We start from the raw sequence: 22500 nt of genomic DNA, 5'->3' as shown, positions 1-22500 counted from the left end.
CAATGTCTTATAGTTATATGCTTTTCACTGAATGTGTAGATCAGGTTCAAGGTCTTCTAAGATATCTTGCAGATTGTTGCTTGTAAATATTAAAGGTCCTTGTCTTTTGTTTAGGCTATCAGTTGCTGTTTGGTCTACTGCCCTGTATACTCCATTATCCAGTGAATGGAGTGTAAAACCATGTAATCTGAACACCCTATAAACAGCCAGGGTTCAATCTTAAAGTCTTCACACTCCTCCGCCATCTCTCTGTCCTTCTAACTGACAGCTGTTTATCCACTGATGAGTTATGAGGCCATATCTGAGTGATGCTAGACGTCTCAAACCCAACAGCTCAGAATGGACCAATAATTGGTCTAGACTCTAGACAGTGTTCTGCCACCTTCCAGGGCACTTCAGGGAATACACAAACACACACACACACACTCACACGCACATAAACATGCACACACACACACACACACACACACACACACACACACACACACACACACACACACACACACACACACACACACACACACACACACACACACACACACACACACACACACAGTCACAGTCACAGTCACACACACAGTCACACATACACACAGTCACACATACACACACAGTCACATGCCTTTTACGTTGTGGGTTTAGGCTTCAAGGTTTTGCTGCCTGCATGCCTGTCACTACCACCCACTCAATTTGAAACTGGGGTTTCATCATTTTTAACCTCTGCAAATGCCTGGTGAGTGGAGACCTGCCAAACAACACAACTGGCCCTCAGTGTCCTGTTGAGCTCGTCAGCAGGTGCTACCGTATCAAACCTGCATACCATGGAGATTTCCATGTCTTGATGGAGTAATGTTTCCAGCTGCTACCTTGTGCTTGGGGAAAGAATCTTGCCATTGATCTGTGCATGTTGTGCAATTCAAACAACTCCACGACTCCATCTCCCTTTCTCATATAAACCATCAATCACCTTTCTCTTTGTTTCACACTCCATCGTGTCTAGCTTAATTTCCTCCCTAAATCAACTGTCGCTGCCTCTCTTCTCTCCTTCCATACCTTGTGGCGTTTATGAGAGAAGTTTGAGAACAGCAGGTGCGAGGCCTGTGCAAAGCACGGGAGACACCATCCAATTTGGTAAGGGCAGTAAATTGTGTGGACGTCTGCGAGTGCCGCATAATGCGGAGCCGAGCTCAGGGCTAGGAGGATGCATCTCTCCGCCGGCTGTATTGCTGACAGGGCAGAGAAACAGGCGTGGAGGGGTGCCAGGCGAGCAGAATAGAGACTGGGGGATTGGGACCTGACACAGTCTCAAAGTCTCTGTCTCTATCTCTGACGCTTAAACCACTGTGCCTGTTTTTCTGCAGCGTTGCAGAAAGAGGATGGAGAAGAGAGCAGTTTGGTGTTCAGGTATCAACAGGAAACTAGAAAGGTGCGCTCCTCTGAGCGCAGGTCTCTGCCAGGCCAGGTTGCCTACCAAGACCTGTGCAATGTTGAAGGCCTTCATAATCATAGCCATTTGTAATGGAATCTAAAATATATATATCTGATATGAGCCCAGAGATAATGGGCTCCATTTTCGTTCGAGCATTCTAAATACACTATTTGCAGTGGGGGAGGGGTGTTCCCCCACTAAAGTTGGTATTTTGGTTTCCTGTCTAAATCCCTAAAACACCTCCGCTACCCGTTACATTATGCATAGGTGTGGCTGACTTGCAGGCTGCGTTGCCTGTAACGGAGGCGACGAAAATGGAGCCCAATGTGTACCGATTTGTGTGAGTTTTGGATAAAATCTAAAATTTGTCAGTGCGTTTTCCAGATGTTTGTCAAAATGTGTCTGTATGACCTATGTTTCAAGCCAAAGTGTGACGGGCTCTGTTATAGCGCCAACATGAAGCCAATTTGAAACATTTGCGGCAGAGGTTCTTCCTTGCCCTACTGGGAGTGTCCGTGCAAAGTCTCATACCGGTTGGTCCAACAGTGCTGGAGAATAGTTGCTCACAGACTGACCCACACAGACGAACAACGGCGAAAACATCAGTCACTGGCCTTGATCGGCCTGGCAGAAAAACAAAAAATATATAACCTCATTATTTTGAGTGTGATCATGATCAATTTGCACATCATGATCATGGAAAGAGATATTTAAAGACACCTTCCTCATGTTCCCTGAAATAGTTTCTTTCACCCCAAAAATGTCCCCAAATAAGATTTAGAATACCTATATCTTTACCTTCATGTAGCATGCCAGGATCGATGAATATTCTAATATTCCCCCACACTCCGGTTGCCTGCACATATACGTGGGCCTAAATGTCTCTTCTTCCCCACAGGAGGCCTCTTTCAGGCTTGGCTAATTGAACTGATTACAATCTTTCCCATGCACTAATTAGCGTTAGCATGTAGTGGATGTAATGGGCTTGGGGTGGGCCTCTGCTCTGCGTGCTCTTCTTGGTGATTATGATCTCGTCTTTGGTGACTCTGGTCACAACTTCATTATAATGACTTGGCTGACTTTTTCAGACTCTCTGCTAGTTCCAGCTCTCTGGGGGGTTAGGGCTGAATATAGCTTCCCTATATATACTCCAGGCTGGCCTTTAGAATTACACTGTAAAATAGGAAACGCTCTTCTTTCTTTGCTGTAAAGGAATTGTTTATTTATCTTTACTTTCTCTGATTTATGTATTCAAACCTATAGTGGACTGTTTTGAAAATGTGAATTAGATGGGAGGGAATTCGTGAAAATCGTGAACATTTTTGGCATGGTGTTAGAGTTGTGCTCGCCCCCTAGTGGTCTGTTTGCAATGAATCCCCAAATAATTGATAGAATACATTTTTCAATAGATTCTGTTACTATTGGGTATGCTAAATAACATACTAAAGATTTAGGAAAATCTAAGTTCTGGAAAGGCATCATTATCAAGATGGCATCCACGATGGCTTAAAATGCCTATAAACTGTGTGTAATATGTAAAAAATCATAACAATTATGCACTTGCTGACAAGTTTTAGATTTTTGGCATGGTGTTAGGTATGGCCATGAGGTTTTCAAAAACCATCGCAAATGAGTTGGGCTCGCCCCCTAGTGGTCTGTTTGCAATGGATCCAATATTAGATAAATCAGTATAGTGTAGTTGAAACCCCAAATAATTCATAGAAGGAATTTTCAATGGATGCTGTTGCTATTGGGTATGCTAAACAACATACTAAAAATGTAGGAAAAGCTAAGTTCTGGAAAGGCATCATTATCACACACACACACACACACACACTCGCACTCTGACACGCACACACACACACACACACACACACACACACACACACACACACACACACACACACACACACACACACACACACACACACACACACACACACACACACACACACACACACACACAGAGAGTGCATACAATACCCACCAACTCACACACCTCCTCTTTTTGTACTACTTTGAATGGAGTTAATCATCATTGTGTTTTGGGTTGTGATTGGTGGTTGGTCTAAACGGTTTGCCCACCCATTCTATTCAGAATGGCAGGTCAGCCTCCAAGTTAAGGGTCAGAACACTTCATTGTGTCCATCTGACATTGCTATTCATCATCAAACACAGCCTGCATCCTGCTGCTGCTGCTGCCTCGCGGACTAGGCTGCTCTCATGAGGTTTTACTTGTTCCTTGTTTCCTTGTATTTGCCACAAGTACTGTAACAGTTACAGTGTAACTAACAGCAACTCAATTTTCTGTGGAGGCAAAGGGCCATCAAGGTTTGTCAAGTTAAACCGTAGACATGGAGCAATGCCCTTAATAGATTTATTTTTTGTCTGTATGTATGCATGTCTGTCCTCTAAAGGTAGACCAATCTCAGCTCAGACCACTACATGCATGATGTCACAAAATAGAAGCACCTCTGGCCACAAACATGCAACTACAGGGGCTGTGTCTAGTACAGAAAGACTGCAACTACAGGGGCTGTGTCTAGTACAGAAAGACTACAACTACAGGGGCTGTGTCTAGTACAGAAAGACTACAACTACAGGGGCTGTGTCTAGTACAGAAAGACTACAACTACAGGGGTCGTGTCTAGTACAGAAAGACTACAACTACAGGGGCTGTGTCTAGTACAGAAAGACTACAACTACAGGGGCTGTGTCTAGTACAGAAAGACTACAACTACAGGGGCTGTGTCTAGTACAGAAAGACTACAACTACAGGGGCTGTGTCTAGTACAGAAAGACTACAACTATAGGGGCTGTGTCTAGTACAGAAAGACTACAACTACAGGGGCTGTGTCTAGTACAGAAAGACTACAACTACAGGGCTGTGTCTAGTACAGAAAGACTACAACTACAGGGGCTGTGTCTAGTACAGAAAGACTACAACTATAGGGGCTGTGTCTAGTACAGAAAGACTACAACTACAGGGGCTGTGTCTAGTACAGAAAGCGTTTTTGACCTGCCTTCCTGTGCATCACGTTTCAGTGCACTTCCAGTGTTTCTTGGTGAACCTAAAAAGGCTAAAATCTTGCATATTAGACACACAAAATGGCAAATGGACAGGGGCGAAAATATAATCCCTGACCCCGGACGTTCGGTGTGCGTGCGTGCGTGCGTGCGTGCGTGCGTGCGTGCGTGCGTGCGTGCGTGCGTGCGTGCGTGCGTGCGTGCGTCACAATCAGGAGTCAACCAGCAGCAGCTGCAGGTCAATAGGTCATAGTACAAGGCTACAAGCAGATCGACATTCCATGCTCAAACAGACCTACACACAAAGCTGTCAATGGAAGGAGGTATACTATGGAGTCTATGAATCGTCTGGCCCCATGAGGCTTGATGTGTCTCTCATAACCAAGGAGGACACCTCCTGACTTCAAGCCTTGTACCACAGTTATGTTTCTGATGCTTCATTTTCTGTCTTTTGGTTCAGCTCAAATGTTGTTTTCAATGTAAGCGCTTTCTCTCTCCCTCGGTCCCAGGACAGAACAATAGGGAGAGAGCATAGCCTCCAAGGTCACTCCTGTGTTTCTCCGTTAGAGTGGGTGAGTTCCTGACGAGGGAGAGACAGCTTCAGTTTCTCACCGACTGTCAGGAGCAGCCTGTTTTTTAAACGGCTGTATATGACAGATATAAGCAGAGGAAGATGTTCCCTGACTTTTCTGTATTATCTGAGGGCTATTCTTTTCTCCAGCATTATCTCTCTGTCAGTAATAGGCCTTAAGTGATTCCTGCACCGGAGCACCGACTGATAGGTAGGCAGATATGGTGCACCCTGCCCAGATACAGTATAAAATGTGTCTGTTTTTCACAGTTTACTACTGCCCCCGCAGTCCCCCATCCGCAAGCACCATTTTGGTTGTTGGTCAATTCCATTGATTGGCAGTTTCATGGGCACTGCAGCTCTGCTCCTTGGCACCACAGGACACAGAGAGAAAAACAAATGGCCATTTTGTCAGAGTTGCCCGAAGTGCGATGTTGTGAGTGATGTTGAATGGTGAGCTTTCTTTGACCACCACTCTACATCGAAGTCACAGTAAAAGTCAGCATCCCTTTGTAGGTTTGAGGAATATATTGATCATAAGTCTTTGTTGTGACACGCCACTGACATCTTTATCTGTTGCCCCGCTGCCTGTTGTTTTATTTTGTTCTCACTGTGGAAAGGATTCCACACCAACAATATATCTGCATATTTAGTCGAACATTAGTCATAATAACTCAGCAAGGAAACAAAATTGCGTGTGTGTGTGTGTGTGTGTGTGTGTGTGTGTGTGTGTGCGTGTGTGTGTGTGTGTGTGTGTGTGTGTGTGTGTGTGTGTGTGTGTGTGTGTGTGTGTGTGTGTGTGTGTGTGTGTGTGTGTGTGTGTGTGCGTGCGTGTGCGTGCGTGCGTGCGTGCATGCATGATTGATTGTGAGATATGTGCCTAGTCTACTCTAAACTATGTCATTAGCCTGCTGTCGACAAGTTAATTAAGTTAATTGCCTGGTGTGAACATGAACTCATATTATTCCCCTTCTCCATGGATAAAAGCCCCAAAGTCCCTTGCTTTTAGCTAACAATACACTGATTCACTATGCAAGTTCACTTGCTTGACAATGACCCTTTGATGTTTGGGAATACGCAAGTAAACTTTGGAGAAGCAGAGCATAGGAGATGATCTTGGACTTGAAGGGAGTACAGGAACATATTCTGACTGGCACAGCCTCGTTGCAGTCCAGCAGTCTCCTCAATCGGAAGATTTCTACTAGTGGAGACTGGAGAGTCCCCATTGGAATGTAAGGAGAAGCTCAGTCTTTGAATTGCTGCTCAGTTAATTGTCTCCGCCAGGCCAAAGGCCGAGACACTGATGAAGACCATGCAGTTGCTGGTCGAAACATGTTGGCTTTTTAACTTTTTGTAATGAATTAAGTACCTTGGTTTTACGCCCTCTCCTCCGTTATTTTTACGAGTGCTCGGTTCGCCTGTGGTAGTCCTGTCCCATTAATACTGTATTTTTTAAGACGGTGTGGGCGGGAGCTTTTCTCCTGCAATGATCAGCCCTTGGTTTTCTCCAATGCATGTTGTCGTTTTGTGTGCAAAAGTCTAGTTTTTACACTCAAGATGTTGCTGTGTCTTTCTACTTCATGGTCCAAAGAGGATATGGAGTATATGTGTACTGGAGCAGTTTATCAATGACATTAGCTTGATTACCACGTCTGAATATGTAAATTACCAGCTGCTACATAAGGGAGTGAAATGAAACATGAAGATATCGTGCCAGGTTTGCTTTAACCCTCCTCTGGTTTGACACTTCACCTGCCATCTGCATGGGCCTTTGTGTGTGTGTGTGTGTGTGTGTGTGTGTGTGTGTGTGTGTGTGTGTGTGTGTGTGTGTGTGTGTGTGTGTGTGTTCAGTGTGTGTGTGTGTGTGTGTGTGTGTGTGTGTGTGTGTGTGTGTGACTGTGTGTGTGTGTGTGTGTGTGTGTGTGTCACGTGTGTGTGTGTGTTTGTGTGTGTGTGTGTGTGTGCGCGTGTGCATGCGCGTGTGCATGTGTGACTGTGTGCGTGTGTGCATGCATGTTAATGTCCCTTTGGCATCTGCACCAAATCACTTAAGAATCCTTTCAAGTATCAAAAGAACTGATTTTCAACAGTTTAATGTTCTACAATACTCGGCCAGTGGCAATGGCATGGTTTAGGTTTAACACAGTAGCTATAGGCTTTTGTGACAACAGAACGGTCCTTGAGATTCCCCATGGTAGATGTAGCTCTGTGTATTCACAACCACTGTGACAGAAAATAACATTGGAAATATTAAGAACACCAGCACAGGTATGTTAAATAATTCACCTAGATAGCCCCCCTCTCTCTCGCTCTCTCTCTTTCTCTGCCATCCTGTGCAAGGTCAGTGGGTGCAGAAGGTTGGGCCAGCCACAGTGTTTTTCGTCGTCACTTTCTCCTCACTCAGAACTGCAGGTTGCGACAGTTAAGGGTGTGTAGCTCGCTAGACATGCTGTTATGAAGGCTGTATAGCAGAAGCAAGGTTATATGTGCGCTTCTTAAAAGCCCTCGCACGCCCACACGGGACTCGGGGCTTCTCGGAGGAGCGTATATGCTGTTTCCAGTCGACGTATGCTACTGTAGGCTGTGCGAGCGCGGTGAGCCATTACTCCGACCAGTGCCGTTGAAGAAAGAGGGTGTCAGTCAGTGAGTGACCTGCGCTGGTGTTGGAAGCGGAGATCTGACTGAAGCCTCCTGTGTTTGTATCGATTTGTTTCACTGACTGAAGTGACTCTGGTGTGACTGTAGCGCCGACTCCACGGTGCACGCACGCACACGCACAGACTCTGAGACAGCACAGCGATGACTGTACTGACTGACCGACGCTCTGAATCATCTACCGGCTCTCTGATGTGATTTCTCCGGGTAGCGGCGACCAGCGTAGGCTAGCCCACCACCACCACTACCACCACCACCTGACCTCGTTGTTAAAGCTGTTAAAACATTCACACCTCGCTGTTGTCTAGAGCTGGAATTTACTTCACGATGTCTTGAGAGCGCAGAACCTACAGAAAACATGACAGTGAGTAGCCTACTGTTATTACCTCATTTGAACGGTGGTGATCATGTTACTGGAGACTTTTCGGGGGCATATATCTCTTCGGGCCAGGCAGATATGAATCATTGTGTGACTTAAAGACTTTGAACGTGTGTCTTCTATGTTCTACAGAGACTATAGTCGTTATGTGTGTGTGGCTGTCATCCGCCTTGTGATGTAGGGCGGTTCTGGGGCACCACTGTTGCCGGGGGATATCAGGTTTCTCCTGTGACTTTTTTGGAAACATTACATCATTAGAGTGTGCTATGAATGGCGTTCCGCACAGCCTGCTAAATGATCGATGTAGGCCAGGTCTTCTCTTTAGAAATAATAAGCATTATAAGCATCATGAAAGTCCTGGCTTGTGATAATGTGTGCTGTTATAGTGTTTAGTACAGATGTCAATCAATATAGGCTACATGGCAGCAGCAGCCTACAACAAATTGTCTACTTGGCTTGCAATTGATGTTGCGTTCAAAGAATGGGCGTAGGCTATGCACTATGCAATGCTCCCTACAAACCGACGCAGCTTTAGCCTGCAAAATCACGGGACAGATCTAAGAATAGTCTCTGACATGAATTAAACGCCCAAAACAGCCGGGGTGGGGATCTGTGCAGCTGTCAACGTGCATCATGCATTGTGTTTGTGCACTGCTGGTCAAACCCATGCAGCCTGCCTGTGCGAGGAGGAGGTTAATCCCATAGCGGATCAGCTGAACGCACTCATCGCTCCCGCCTGCGCGGAGCGGAGTCTGTTCTTCTTAACCCCTTCACTTTAAATAATGATTTGATATTTCCCACGGAACCCGCCATCCACGCCACTGACGTGACAATTTATGGATCTAGGCGGTGTAGGGCTACAAGAAACCGGCCCCAGTTTTAACTCAATCGATTTGGCAGCGACCGTATCATTTTCCCACTCTGTGTCCGAGAATCCGAGATAAGACGGATTCGCACGGCTTTCCGTTGCCACAGCCCGCGCAGTCTACTTTGATTGCATATACTTACAGCCATTACAGATATTCCGCACTCCGCAGTAATATCTGGTTTTGTTTATTCAGCTTTTATAATTAACGGAGGAGTCAGCTACGATGACAAGCCGGTTTGCAAATAGCTGGGACTAGTGACCGCTCACACTCATTGTGGCAGGCAGCCCCTTTGATGAACACATCGGTAAGGTTGGCACTTGGCAGAGCAATTGACAGTATAGCCTAGCAATCATGTGTTCTGTTGATAAATTGAAACATTGCTAATACTTATGTCATGCAGTAGCACAGCACAGGTCTATTTTTTGTATTGCTTACCGAAAAAGCTGGTAAGTCTATCTCCTCATTTTCTGCTAAATGCTGACCTCGAATCTTGGGAAGGAACATATCCTATATAGGCCATATATCCCGCTGCCCTATAGCCTTTAAATTATATAAAAAGATTGATGGCAGTGATCCTGCAAGAGGCACACCACATCTTTGTGGTGCATGTGCCTCTTGTACCGACGTCATCATCGACATGGCATCCCAATGACCAAGCAACATACATTATGTAACTAAACCCTTTTATCAGCACATTTTCACTGGTTTGATTGAATATTGTTGTTATGGTATGTGTGGCAGCATTGTTGCCATTGACACTGTCACTGTTCTATATGCCCAGGGGGCATGGTTCATCACCTATATTCTCCTAGTGTCTCTGGCCTGTTTTTGTGCATGGACAAATACAGAGCTCTCTGGGCAGAGTGGCCTATATCTCTGCACAGCATCAGCAACTTGTCCCTTCTCCAAGGAGTTGAGTCACAATGAATTACACTAGAATAGATTCAGCACCGCACTTTGACATCAGCAATGCCCCGTGTTTGCACAGGTGTGAAGTAATGGTCATAACTCACATGCCTTGCAATATGTCTGTGTATGTATGACATGTTATTATTCATTATTATTTGTCACAGTATCGTAACAAATGAATGTATGCAAAAATGTTTATACGGCTTGTAATGTTTTAATATTGTTATAAAGAGATGGAAAATTCTCAGATAATGATGTCTTTTTCAGAACATAACATAACATAACAAGCCAATAATAGCCGATCTACAAGTTAACAAGCATGATGCAGCATGATATTGTGCGCTTGTAGATTGGCCCTTTTTGGCAAGGAGATTTGGTGGTGTAGAGTAGACAGTATAAGTGGCTGGATAAAGGGGTCCAAGACTCCAAGTACAGACAGACAGAGCCAACTCAGGTGCACTTTACTGTGTCTAGAGGGTTTAAGTGGTTAATCCCTCTTAAGTTTAATTTGCTGCTGCTTGCTTTTCATTAACTTCTAAAAGTGATGTGAGGCACTATGTTAATGCCACAGTGTAAAAAAAAACCAAAAACCAAAAACACTGATAGCTGTGGAAGTGGTATAGCCTGAGGTCGAGTGGAGATTTGTGGAGGGTTGTAAACAAAGTGGACGTTTTCATTAGCCGTATACTAATCAGTCAGGCAGTGATTGGGGCTGTGTCGTTCAACAGGAACAGCACAGCCAAGGTTTGACAACAACTTTGCAGTCACTGGTCCCATAAGTCAATGCAAGGTCATGTGTATAGGCGTGTCAGTGTGTCACTCACCTTCAGCCATGAAGCGACCTGATGCAGGTCAGTGACTCGCTATGAAATCAGCCCTGACACAAATACACAATAGTGTGGTAATTTCGTTGCACCCTGACAATAAAGGCATTTAATTGAATACGTACACGTACGCATATGCATATGCATTTGCATGCATGCACCAGGTGATTTATATAAAAGAGGAGAATTAAATAACAAGAAACCGGTGTGATATAATATAGGGTTTGTCAGGAGGAGTGAGGAATCGATCGTATAGTGTGGAGAGGAATGGCATGTGGAGGTTGGAGAACAATAGAAGAAAGGATACAGCAGAATGGCTGACTATAGGTAAAGAACAAGGTGCATTACAGATGGACCAAAACAATGCTGCAAGAAAATCTGCCCCAAAAGGAAGTTCCTGTGTGCCAGCCAGGAAGTGTTTTGTGGTTGCGGGTCTCAAACCACAATAGTGGTGAGAGTAATCTCTGTCTGCACACTTCCCTAAATTCTCGTTTTGTCTTTCCTCTTCCTCCCCATTTCCTCGCTCCCTTGCTCTCTCTTGCTCTCATTCTTTGTGCCACATTGCCGTGCCTGCATTCTTCTCTCTCTCTATATGCCTCCACTCTCTCGCTCCATCTTTCTTTCGCTATCTCTCTTTCTGTCATTCTCTCGCTCCATCTTTCTTTCGCTATCTCTCTTTCTGTCATTCTCTCCACCTCTTTCTGTCTGTGTTCTACCTGCAGGATTACCGGGAGGATGGGATGGACTTGGGCAGTGACGTGTCCAGTCGCTCCAGCTCAGAGTCCAACTCCAACAAGGTGACACCCTGCTCCCCATCTCTTGACCTGGCCAACCTGGACGACTACAAGTCCTCCCCCTCCCCTGACCTGGTCACCTTGGATGACTACGAGGAGGACGAGGACTACCAGGAGTACAAGAAGAAGGTGATAGAGGAGTGGGAGAGTGAATATGGAGAGGACTTCACCTCCCAGCAGCCTCCTGGCCAGGAGGAGGGCGGAGGAGTCGGGGCGCGGGGGACGGGGGTCCCCAGCGGAGGCACCCGGAAGACAGTGAACAGCCTCAGTCTGGCCGAGGAGTTCCAGGACGTGAAGACCACCCCGCCACTCCCTGCGCCTGGCGGACGCACCGCCACCTCGGTCGCGGCCGTCCCGGACGAGCTGAAACAGAACGGCAACCTGATCATGCCCAGAAACCACCAGCTCCACTCCCCGGGCGCGCCACACGGAGGCACAGGGACTCCCAAGGCCAGTCACCGCAGCGTCAACCAGGGCAGGAGCAGCCGTGCTATCGGGGGAGGAGGAGGAGGAGGAGGAGGAGGAGGAGGAGGAGGAGGAGGAGGAGGAGGCAGTGGGGGGACTGGGGGGTGGGTGGGGGCTTACAGGGAGGTGGAGAGCGTAGAGGAGGAACCTCTGCCCACCATGGACTGGGCGGCCCTGGAGAGACATCTTGCCGGGCTGCAGAGCCGGGAGCTGGAGAACCAGAACCTCAACCAGAACCACATCCACAGCATGGGCAAGACCAACTACACCTCAGTGAGTGTGTTTATGTTTGCGTGTCATTGTGTTTATCTGGGTGCCTTGCGCACACACACACACACACGCACGCACACACACGCACACACACACACACACACACACACACACACACACACACACACACACACACACACACACAGTCACACACACGCACGGTGTCACGCACACGTTCATCTGTTTCAGAGGTCATCCGGCATAGTATCTCAGTCATATTTCGATATTTCTCATGACCTGCTGGGGGTTGCGTCACGCTGTAATCCACTGGTTATCCATGTCAGATGGCTGCTGGAACATGTGGGTTGGAAAGCTGGAATAGGGCAAGGAATTGAGGATTAACAGGCTAATGTAGCGCTAAGTTATGTAGTCCAACTATGTGCAAAATTGTGCATGCAGACAACAACACCTGACAGAAAACATGGATATCTGCCTACACAGCTGGGAAACTTTGGGGGCTTTGGGGGCGGACTCAGCTACAAAACATGAGGGACTGCATTATATCAAATGTCCCCTCCCCTGATGAGGAGTTGATGAATAGATTGTATTGTTTTGGTCAAAACTATACGAATAAAGGATTCGTATCCGAATAACGGATAACATCTGAACATTGTATACACACATTAAGCACACATAGTAGTAGCCTTTACTAGTCATGTATTTGTAACCCATTCAGAGAATCTGTGTGTGAACACTCAATATCAGTGATGGTTTGTTGTGGTCATGTGGTATGTCCACCAGGTGAGGGCAGTGTTGCATTATTGTTCAGGTCCACAGTAGCAGGTTCACTGTCCCCCTCCAAAGGACTGGCGTGAAGGGTGTGCAATTCACTCGTTTTCTCATGAAATGAAATGATTACTATATTTACCCAGGGTATCTGGGCTAAGCTCAAGAACTTGTTTCCAGCCAGGCCCTGCTCATAGAACACATTTCATCGTAGTGGTTCAATGCCTTGTTCAAGGGCACTTCATGACATCACCATGCCTTAGCATTTATCCTTGTTAATGCCTTTACGGTCTATTGTTAGCCTGTTGGTAAAAAACATAATACCATAGCTATTGAAGTGGTGAGAGAGAGAGAGAGAGACCAGGAAATCAATTAAACTTTTATTACAGCAGTGAAACTCTATTGTGATGGACTAAAACTGCAAACTGCTTGAGAATGAAATGTGTTCGAAAGAGGGGTTGAGTGATGTCTCTTTTGGCATGCTAAAACCAAGACCCCTGTTCTTCAGTGACCACAGACAATGGCCGTCGCCATGGCCATTGTGTGCGTGTGTGCGTGCGTGCGTGCGTGCGTGCGTGTGTGTCTATTGTTTGTCTGCCCTGGAGGGCGGCCCCCTCTATCTCCCTGCGGCATGTCTGGAATGCGGAGGGAGGGGTCAGAGAGGATGAGAGGGGCAGCAGAATGCTTAAAGATGCTATCTGTAGGAACACATGGGTCATAGTTGTGTCAATATGCATTACCTGCTCTCTCTCTGAATTAGGAAGGTCACCTCCTGGTCTCTGCTTTAATATGAGCCAAGTCTGGCAGTCTCTCTCGCCCTCTCTTTCCCTCTCTTTCCTCCCGTCTGTCTCTCTCCCACTCTCTACTCATCTCTTTTTCCTCCCTCTCTCTCTGTCACCCCCCCCCCCCCTCTCCTTCTCTTTCTATCTGTCTCTCTCCCTCTACCCCCCTCTCCTTCTCTTTCTCTCTGTCTCTCTCCCCCTCCCCCCCTCTCCCTCCCCCTTTCTCTCTGTCTCTCTCCCTCTACCCCCTCTCCTTCTCTGTCTCTCTCCCCCTACCCCCCTCTCCCTCCCCTTTTCTCTCTGTCTCTCTCCCTCTACCCCCCTCTCCTTCTCTTTCTCTCATGTCTCTCCGCCTACCCCCCTCTCTGTCCATCTTGCTTCCTATTATCCCCCCCCCTCCTCAGGCAGTGGTGTGTGATAAGAGTTGCTTGGCACCGAAACGTCTCTTAGGAGAGGAGGTTTCTTAAGTAAGAAAGAACCTCCATCTCATACAGTCACTAGCCTATATCTTCCTAGAGCATACAAGCACACCATGCGCGCCAGCATGCACACGGACACACGCACACACGCACACACACACACACACACACACACACACACACACACACACACACACACACACACACACACACACACACACACACACACACACACACACACACAATTCATGTTATTCCTGTCGGGCAGAAACCTTGTATCTCCAATTGTCAACTTTTTACATTTTTTCGTCCTTACTTCATCATACAAGAGTGTCAAGCAAAAGGAGTGAAAATAGCCGATATACAAGCTCACAATGCGTTGCCATGCGACACATTGTGAGCTTGTAGATCTACTATTTTCACTCCATTTTTGGAAAATGTCGTCATTTCCTGAAAAGTAATGGTCTTTGGACATTGGAGGTTTCCACCTGACGTACGATGTACAATGTGACTATATTCAGCACTGACACATTGCTGTTGTCAGACATGTACATGTACTATATGACTATGAAGGCAGACTGGGACTGGTTGGTATAGCAGAAAGAGAGAGACTATGAAGGCAGACTGGGACTGGTTGGTATAGCAGAAAGAGAGAGACATACATGTACTATGACTATGAAGGCAGACTGGGACTGGTTGGTATAGCAGAAAGAGAGAGACATACATGTACTATGACTATGAAGGCAGACTGGGACTGGTTGCTATAGCAGAAAGAGAGAGACTATGAAGGCAGACTGGGACTGGTTGGTATAGCAGAAAGAGAGAGACATACATGTACTATGACTATGAAGGCAGACTGGGACTGGTTGGTATAGCAGAAAGAGAGAGACTATGACTATGAAGGCAGACTGGGACTGGTTGGTATAGCAGAAAGAGAGAGACATACATGTACTATGACTATGAAGGTAGACTGGGACTGGTTGGTATAGCAGAAAGAGAGAGACATAAATGTACTATGCCTATGAAGGCAGACTGGGACTGGTTGGTATAGCAGAAAGAGAGAGACTATGAAGGCAGACTGGGACTGGTTGGTATAGCAGAAAGAGAGAGACATACATGTACTTTGCCTATGAAGGCAGACTGGGACTGGTTGGTATAGCAGAAAGAGAGAGACTATGACTATGAAGGCAGACTGGGACTGGTTGGTATAGCAGAAAGAGAGAGACATACATGTACTATGCCTATGAAGGCAGACTGGGACTGGTTGGTATAGCAGAAAGAGAGAGACTATGCAGGCAGACTGGGACTGGTTGGTATAGCAGAAAGAGAGAGACTATGAAGGCAGACTTGGACTGGTTGGTATAGCAGAAAGAGAGAGACTATGAAGGCAGACTGGGACTGGTTGGTATAGCAGAAAGAGAGAGACTATGAAGGCAGACTGGGACTGGTTGCTATAGCAGAAAGAGAGAGACTATGAAGGCAGACTGGGACTGGTTGCTATAGCAGAAAGAGAGAGACTATGAAGGCAGACTGGGACTGGTTGGTATAGCAGAAAGAGAGAGACTATGAAGGCAGACTGGGACTGGTTGGTATAGCAGAAAGAGAGAGACTATGAAGGCAGACTGGGACTGGTTGGTATAGCAGAAAGAGAGAGACTATGAAGGCAGACTGGGACTGGTTGGTATAGCAGAAAGAGAGAGACTATGAAGGCAGACTGGGACTGGTTGGTATAGCAGAAAGAGAGAGACAAGTGTGCATGGCATGCATGGTGATAAGCAGCCACCACTTCCTTCCTTCCTTCCTAACCACTGAAAGGAAAACCAGGCCTCGGCATTCCGATGGCCCTGTGCAGATAAGAAACAGGAATTAGCCGCGTAATCCCGGCTGAGCTGGGAGCTGGAGAGATAACGTATAAAAGACGCAAGGTATGACTGTTTTGACAAAAAGCCCATATAATGTCTGGGATGATTCAAGAGTACAGTAGATGTACTGTACATGCTTGCTGCTGATCTCCGGTCAGAGTTCATGCATTTCAACCGCCCTGATGGTGCATAAGCTGAAGTTATAGTTGTTTCAGTCACGATGAAGAAATGGACGTCTGTTATCAACATCTATCACAGGTTTAAATAGGCTACCGCTTTATCTCAGAGAACCATGCCTGTCACCCTTTACTTGCCTGCAATGTCAAAATGGACTCCCCTTGGCTGTTATAAGAACGTTTGAACCCCTCTGTCCACAGGACCTCACAGTTGCCTGGAGAGAGGAAGAAAGAGCCTTTTAAAAAAAAGCTGTTAAATATTTAGATATCCTCTCAGACAGGAGCCACCAGGCACCACTGTGCTCACGTGCGTGCGTGCGTGCGTGCGTGCGTGCGTGCGTGCGTGCGTGCGTGCGTGCGTGCGTGCGTGCGTGCGTGCGTGCGTGCGTGCGTGCGTGTGTGTGTGTGTCTGTGTGTGCGCACGCTTGCGTGCGTGTGTGTGTGTGTGTGTGTGTGTGTGTGTGTGTGTGTGAAGGGGGTTCTATTATGTGGGATGTGTCTGGGATCCTCTTGAGAGAGATAGTGTTGTGGTTCAGTAAACCCACAAAAACATCTGTGCTGTCAGAATCACCAGGGATAGCGGGGCTCAACTACTGATAGACCACCCTGTCTACTAACTGGTGTTACAATAGATATATGGCTAGCGAGCACCATCAGGTACACGCTACCACTGAGGCAAGCTTAGTACTTTCTTACTAAGTAACTTCCTGCAATGTATACAGAATGAGCTAAAACTGCTTCACACCAGACTCATACCTAGATAGGACCGCACTACAAACACACGCACCCGTGCACGCACGCACACACACACACACACACACACACACACACACACACACACACACACACACACACACACATTCACACAAAGTCACAGGTGAGACCTCATCCTGCTCATTGGCTGTCCTCTGGTTCACATCACCATGGTAACGGCCTCTGTGGCCCTGTCATGCTGAGGAGAATCAGTGGTGATGATACATGTATGGAGCAGCACACACACACACACACACACCACACACACACACACACACATTACCTGAAACATTACCTGTGCTCACATCCTGACCGGCAGAGTTTTTTACCTTCAATTCAACAAATAATGGCGTTCACTGTTAGCGGGCCAGCATGTGGTTCCATGATATTGTTGAAACAGTGATATTGTCCATTAGTTGGGACAGGTGTGTTTGGTTATGGAAGAGTGGGGGGTGTGGTTTCCTCTGGAATGTAGGGGAGGTAGGGCGAGGTGTGGGGTGCCAGGGATTTCTGAGGGCTGACGTCCGTGTTGACCTCTTCATCATTAGGATCTAATTAACTGTGGAGGCACGTGCCAAAGAGGGTCCCCCGCAGGGGCCCTCCGGTAAAACAATCCTCCGAACCCTTCTGTCAGCTCTGCTCCCCTAAAAGATAAACAATAATATTATTCCTCCCCGATGGCCCCAGTGTATTGCCACCCCTGCCCAGTAATTTACCTCTACTTGATCTACCGTGCAGCATATTCGGAATATAAATACAGGGCTGCGGGCTGCTCTTTTTCTTTCTTTATCACGGCGTGCACACACCCAAACACACACACACACACACACACAGACACACACACACACACACCCAAACCCATACTCATACCATTTAGAAACGCCCTGTGGGCAAGCTCAGTGCTCTTGATAATATGGATATGCTGGGACATGCAGCAACACACACACACACACACACACACACACACACACACACACACACAGGAAAAGAGAAAGGACTTTTTAAGTTTATATTTTAATATGAGATTAATGAGACTAATACTTTCACGTCGGCTTGAGCAGGACCGCTTGAAACTCCATTCACTCATACTGTTATTAACGTTAGTGCATAGCTTGACTAATGAATTGAAACTCCATTCACTCATACTGTTATTAACGTTAGTGCATAGCTTGACTAATGCCTCCTGACAGCTGTGAAGTACATGTTATATTGTTTGCATATCAACGGTGAAAACATATTTATGCAATCAACCCTGAGCACTGAAGCACTTATGCTTACATGGCATATATAGGCTACTGTAGGCTACTGCAGTGTTGGAAGAAATACTCACATTTCTTAGGTAAAGGGATTAATACCACAAGGTAGAAATACTCTGTTAAAGGTAAAAGTCCAGTATTTAAAAAAAAATGCTTGAGTAAAAGACAAGTACAGAAGAGTTGGCATCAAAATATACAATTCATTATTATTAAAAAGTTTAAAAAAGTATACTCGTTAGACAGAATGTCCCATTTCACAAGTTTTTAAAATGTATAGAAATCTTTTGAAAATAGATCTACAAGCTCAAAGTCAAGTGGTTATATGTGTGTTTAAATCTGCAAAGTAAGTATAGTAACAAAAGTTTTCAAATAACTAAAGTTTTCAAATAATTGTAGTGGAGTAAAAGTTCTGAGATGTAGAAATAAAAGTACTCCAGTAAAGTAAAGAATACCTCAAAGCACACACACACACAATGGCAGCATCTGCTTGCAGTTTCATTTATGCCTGGTTTATATTTGGTTTATGTTCCGTGTGCCTGTTGTGACCTTGTAGATCTGCTATTTTCAGCGAGCGATTTAGGTATTTCTATAGTTAATGTCCAGCCACCTGCACGTACCAAATGCTGGCACTGCACAATGAAACAAAGACACTGTCACTTTAGCACTATAGAAGCTGTGCTGCAGCACAAAGCTGCTCCACATTACTGTTTACATTACTTACTGTAGTTACTACAGGATGTTTTATCTCTACTTTATTACACGGCTTTGTTGAATACGCAATTCTGATTGGTCAATCAATCATAGCCTTCTGTTATTTCTGAGTCACAGACCATGCACTGCTCTTCTTCTGTGTACGTTGCTATGGAAGAAGAAACTTGTAACCTGCAGTGGTGTAAAGTAACTAGGTACATTTACTCAAGTACTGGACTTAAGTACAATATTTAGTACTTTACTTGAGTATTTTAAATTTCCAGTACTTTTACTTCTACTCCACTACATCTCAGAGCCAAAATTTGTACTTTTTTACTCCACTACAATTATTTGGATACACAACATCGAATCACAATATCAAATATACACTATATTTGAATACACAACATAATATACAATTATCGCGATACAAGCGGACGAAATTAATTTTCTTCGATGGCATCTCCCTTAACCCATTTTCACCTGAGATCAGATTCTAAAAATGTCTGAAATGTCTGAAAAAGCTATGTTTCTATGTCAGTCGTTCTAGATCTGCTATTTTTCAATAGCTAAAGCATAACATAATGCTAACACCAAAAGGGGTTCCCGCCCAAAATGGGTGGTTCGGGCAACTGGTTAGGATACCTCTTGGGCGTCTCCTATAGGGAGGTCCTCGAGGCACGTCCCATGGGAGGAGGCCCGGGGCAGATCAAGGTGCAGTTAGAGGAAGCACATCGACTCACTGGCCTTGGAACACCTCGGGATCCCCCAGGAGGAAGTTACTCATATTGCACTGGAGAGGGAAGTCTGGAGCTCTCTGGTGGAGCTGTTGCCCCCGTGACCCGACTACGGATAGCGTTTTTTGTACTTTTACTTGAGTACATTTTGAATACGGGAGTTCTACTTGTAACGGAGTACAAGTCTACATTGCAGTATTGATACTTTTACTTAAGTACAACATTTGAATACTTTTTCCATCACTGGTAACCTGAAATTACTCATTGCTCGTAGTTGTAGGCAGCCGTGTATTAAGCAGGATAATATCCAATGAGGTGGTTATTCATGGGAAATACACCCAGATAAGGCGAAGCAGGTTCATTTTCCAATAATGCCCACCTCACTGTGCAAGTGTGCATTATCCTTTACTTGATTGGGATGTGTTTAACTGTTTCTGCCTTTGTCCTTTGTCCCCTCAGTTGTTAATGCCAGTGAGTTGACAGGAGTGGGAGGACCATCTTAATAGCCTATTCTGAAACTCACCAGAAAAAACGTGAAAAGAAAATATAATATTATAATAATAGAAGCGTGGAGCATGTTGCCCCAGACAATCACTCAAGGGCTGTGGAAAATAAAAGCAGGAGACAGTTATGGAATACAAATTGGAGCAGCTCATTATGTCCTCCCTCCCTCCCTCCCTCTCTCTCCCTCCCTCTCTCTCTCTCTCTCTCTCTCTCTCTCTCTCTCTCTCTCTCTCTCTCTCTCTCTGTCCTTCGCATCTCAGTCAGTGTGTTCTATGATTATAGTTGAACTCTGTTCGACACCCACCACTAACAACCTAACTACTACCCCCACGCACAAGCTCTCAGACAGTGCCACGTAGAGGGAGAGAGAGGGGGGGTGGGGAGGAAAGGTGGAAAATTGCAGGGTACGAAAAGTCTGAGGAGCAGCCAATGGTGGATAGAAGTGGGCGAAGCACTGAGCGTAAAAGACGCTGGATCTCCAGCTACTCCTTTGTGCACTGCATTTTCCACATTGAGCAATAGAGCGCGATAGCTACACTCAGGCTCTCACTGTGAAGGGTGACAGGGTCACTCTCTTGCCTTGACAGGTTAACAGGCGTTAACCTGTCAAGGCAAGAGAGTGAGTTAACCATTCATGCCCTTTATATTAACCAGGGTTAATGTGATTAAGTAAAGAGGAGTTGGTACAGTGTATAACAACAGTATGTTGGGGAGTATGTGGAGAGGGCGAGGCAAGGCTAAAGAGTGGGGGTGCTTAGCCACCAGGTGTGTAGATCTAGCAGAAGCTCGGATATTTCCAGCTCACTGTGTGTGTGTGTGTGTGTGTGTGTGTGTGTGTGTGTGGGTGCGTGCGTGCGTGCGTGCGTGCGTGCGTGCGTGCGTGCGTGCGTGCGTGCGTGTTGAAACATGCCCGGCCCTCTGCACGGCACATCTCACTCACTCTGGCTGTGTGCAGGACATGCCGTCTGCTTCAAAGCCATTCAGACTTCTTTCTTCTGGTCGGACACACACGTTCATGTAACCTCGTGTAACTACTTCAAACTTCAAAGGATATCTAATTGTGCTCATGGTCTAGCCTGACCTTTTCTTCTTCTTCGTTTTGCCTGTGGACTATTTTTTCATTTCAGCTTAACCTTGGATTCCCCACAGCCAGTTGGGCACTTAACGCAGGTAAATTAAAAAATATACAAATATATTGAAAAATAATCCGTTGTTTGTTTCTGATATGAATTTCATGATTTAATTTGATAGTTTAAGTGCAACGTCAACTTGAGTTAAGATTCCAAAATGAGCTGAAGCGCGCTGTAAAAAAATCCTCTCTACATCTCTATCATCTCTAAACACCCTGGAGCGCTGCATTCCTTTACTGTGATATCCTGTGTGTGTGTGTGTGTGTGTGTGTGTGTGTGTGTGTGTGTGTGTGTGTGTGTGTGTGTGTGTGTGTGTGTGTGTGTGTGTGTGTGTGTGTGTGTGTGTGTGTGTGTGTGTGTGTGTGTGTGTGTGTGTGTGTGTGTGTGTGTGTGTGTGTGTGTGACATGTAGAGCTCAGTTGAGAGTGTGTGTATTAGAGCAAGCAGTGCATGGCCACATGTGGGTCTCGGGTTTCTTCAGGATTGTGTGCTCTGTAGTCTGCACTGCAGGACTGTGTGATATCGATGTAGTCTGTAACCAGACTGTGTGCTATTTGGCCTGTAACAAGGTACAGGTGTGTGCTGGGAATGTGGAGGATTCTGACCATGTGTATTGTGCTATTTGCTATCTAGTTCAGTCTTCCTGATGAATGCCAAATGTCCAAAACTTTGACCCTGCATGCAAAAATTATATATATATAAAATATATATATATAAAGTAAAGTAAAGTAGCACTAGTCCCTAACTTCCTGCACAAACAAGGCGGTTGTTATGCTACTTTAATTCAGACACACTGTGATTAGTCTGATATAACAGCATGGAAGCTTGTGAATATTCTTAAGAAACCTTTTATCTAGCCATTTTTTGTAATATTGGACATTATTGAACATTTCTGCACATAATGACATGCTCAAAGGGACACCGGATTGAAAGTGTTTAATGGAGTAGGTGAGTTCATTCTTCTAACCCAGACTAAACACTAAACCCATACCCACCGGGCTGCAGCTGGAGGTGAGAGGTCACAGTGCATTCCATAATAAGCCATACACGACCCTGAGAGAGAGCCACAGAACGTTCTGTATGAATGATGCCTCAGTGACGCTGTTGTCATCCAGGCTGGCAGACCAGCTGCTTGGTGGAGACACAAGGTAGAGGTCTGGTGTGGTGGCCTTCAGCCATGTTTATAACATAATCTGCCACTGTCCTTCATGATGATTCCACCTGCACACACACACGCATGCACGCGCACACACACTCACACACACACACACACA

At 45.9% G+C, this 22500-nt stretch overlaps 1 protein-coding gene across 2 annotated transcripts in view; it reads left to right on the top strand.

The window, feature by feature from the left end:
* Positions 1-7434: 7434 nt before the first annotated feature.
* Positions 7435-22500, top strand: part of schip1 (schwannomin interacting protein 1) — a 52942-nt gene continuing 37876 nt past the window's right edge. The window contains exons 1-2 of one of the 2 annotated variants that reach the window (XM_079513440.1): positions 7435-8046; positions 11386-12195. In XM_079513440.1, coding sequence (XP_079369566.1) covers positions 8041-8046; positions 11386-12195 — 816 coding nt within the window. In that variant the 5' untranslated portion in view covers positions 7435-8040. Of the gene's footprint in view, positions 8047-8750; positions 9235-11385; positions 12196-22500 lie in introns of those variants that run through there. The other variant, XM_079513439.1, reaches the window with a different exon arrangement.

Source organism: Electrona antarctica, assembly GCF_951216825.1.
Source record: "Electrona antarctica genome assembly, chromosome: 11".
Taxonomy (NCBI): Eukaryota; Metazoa; Chordata; class Actinopteri; order Myctophiformes; family Myctophidae; genus Electrona; species Electrona antarctica.
The sequence above is the reverse complement of the archived record's forward strand: the minus strand, read 5'-3'. Positions and strand labels throughout refer to the sequence as shown.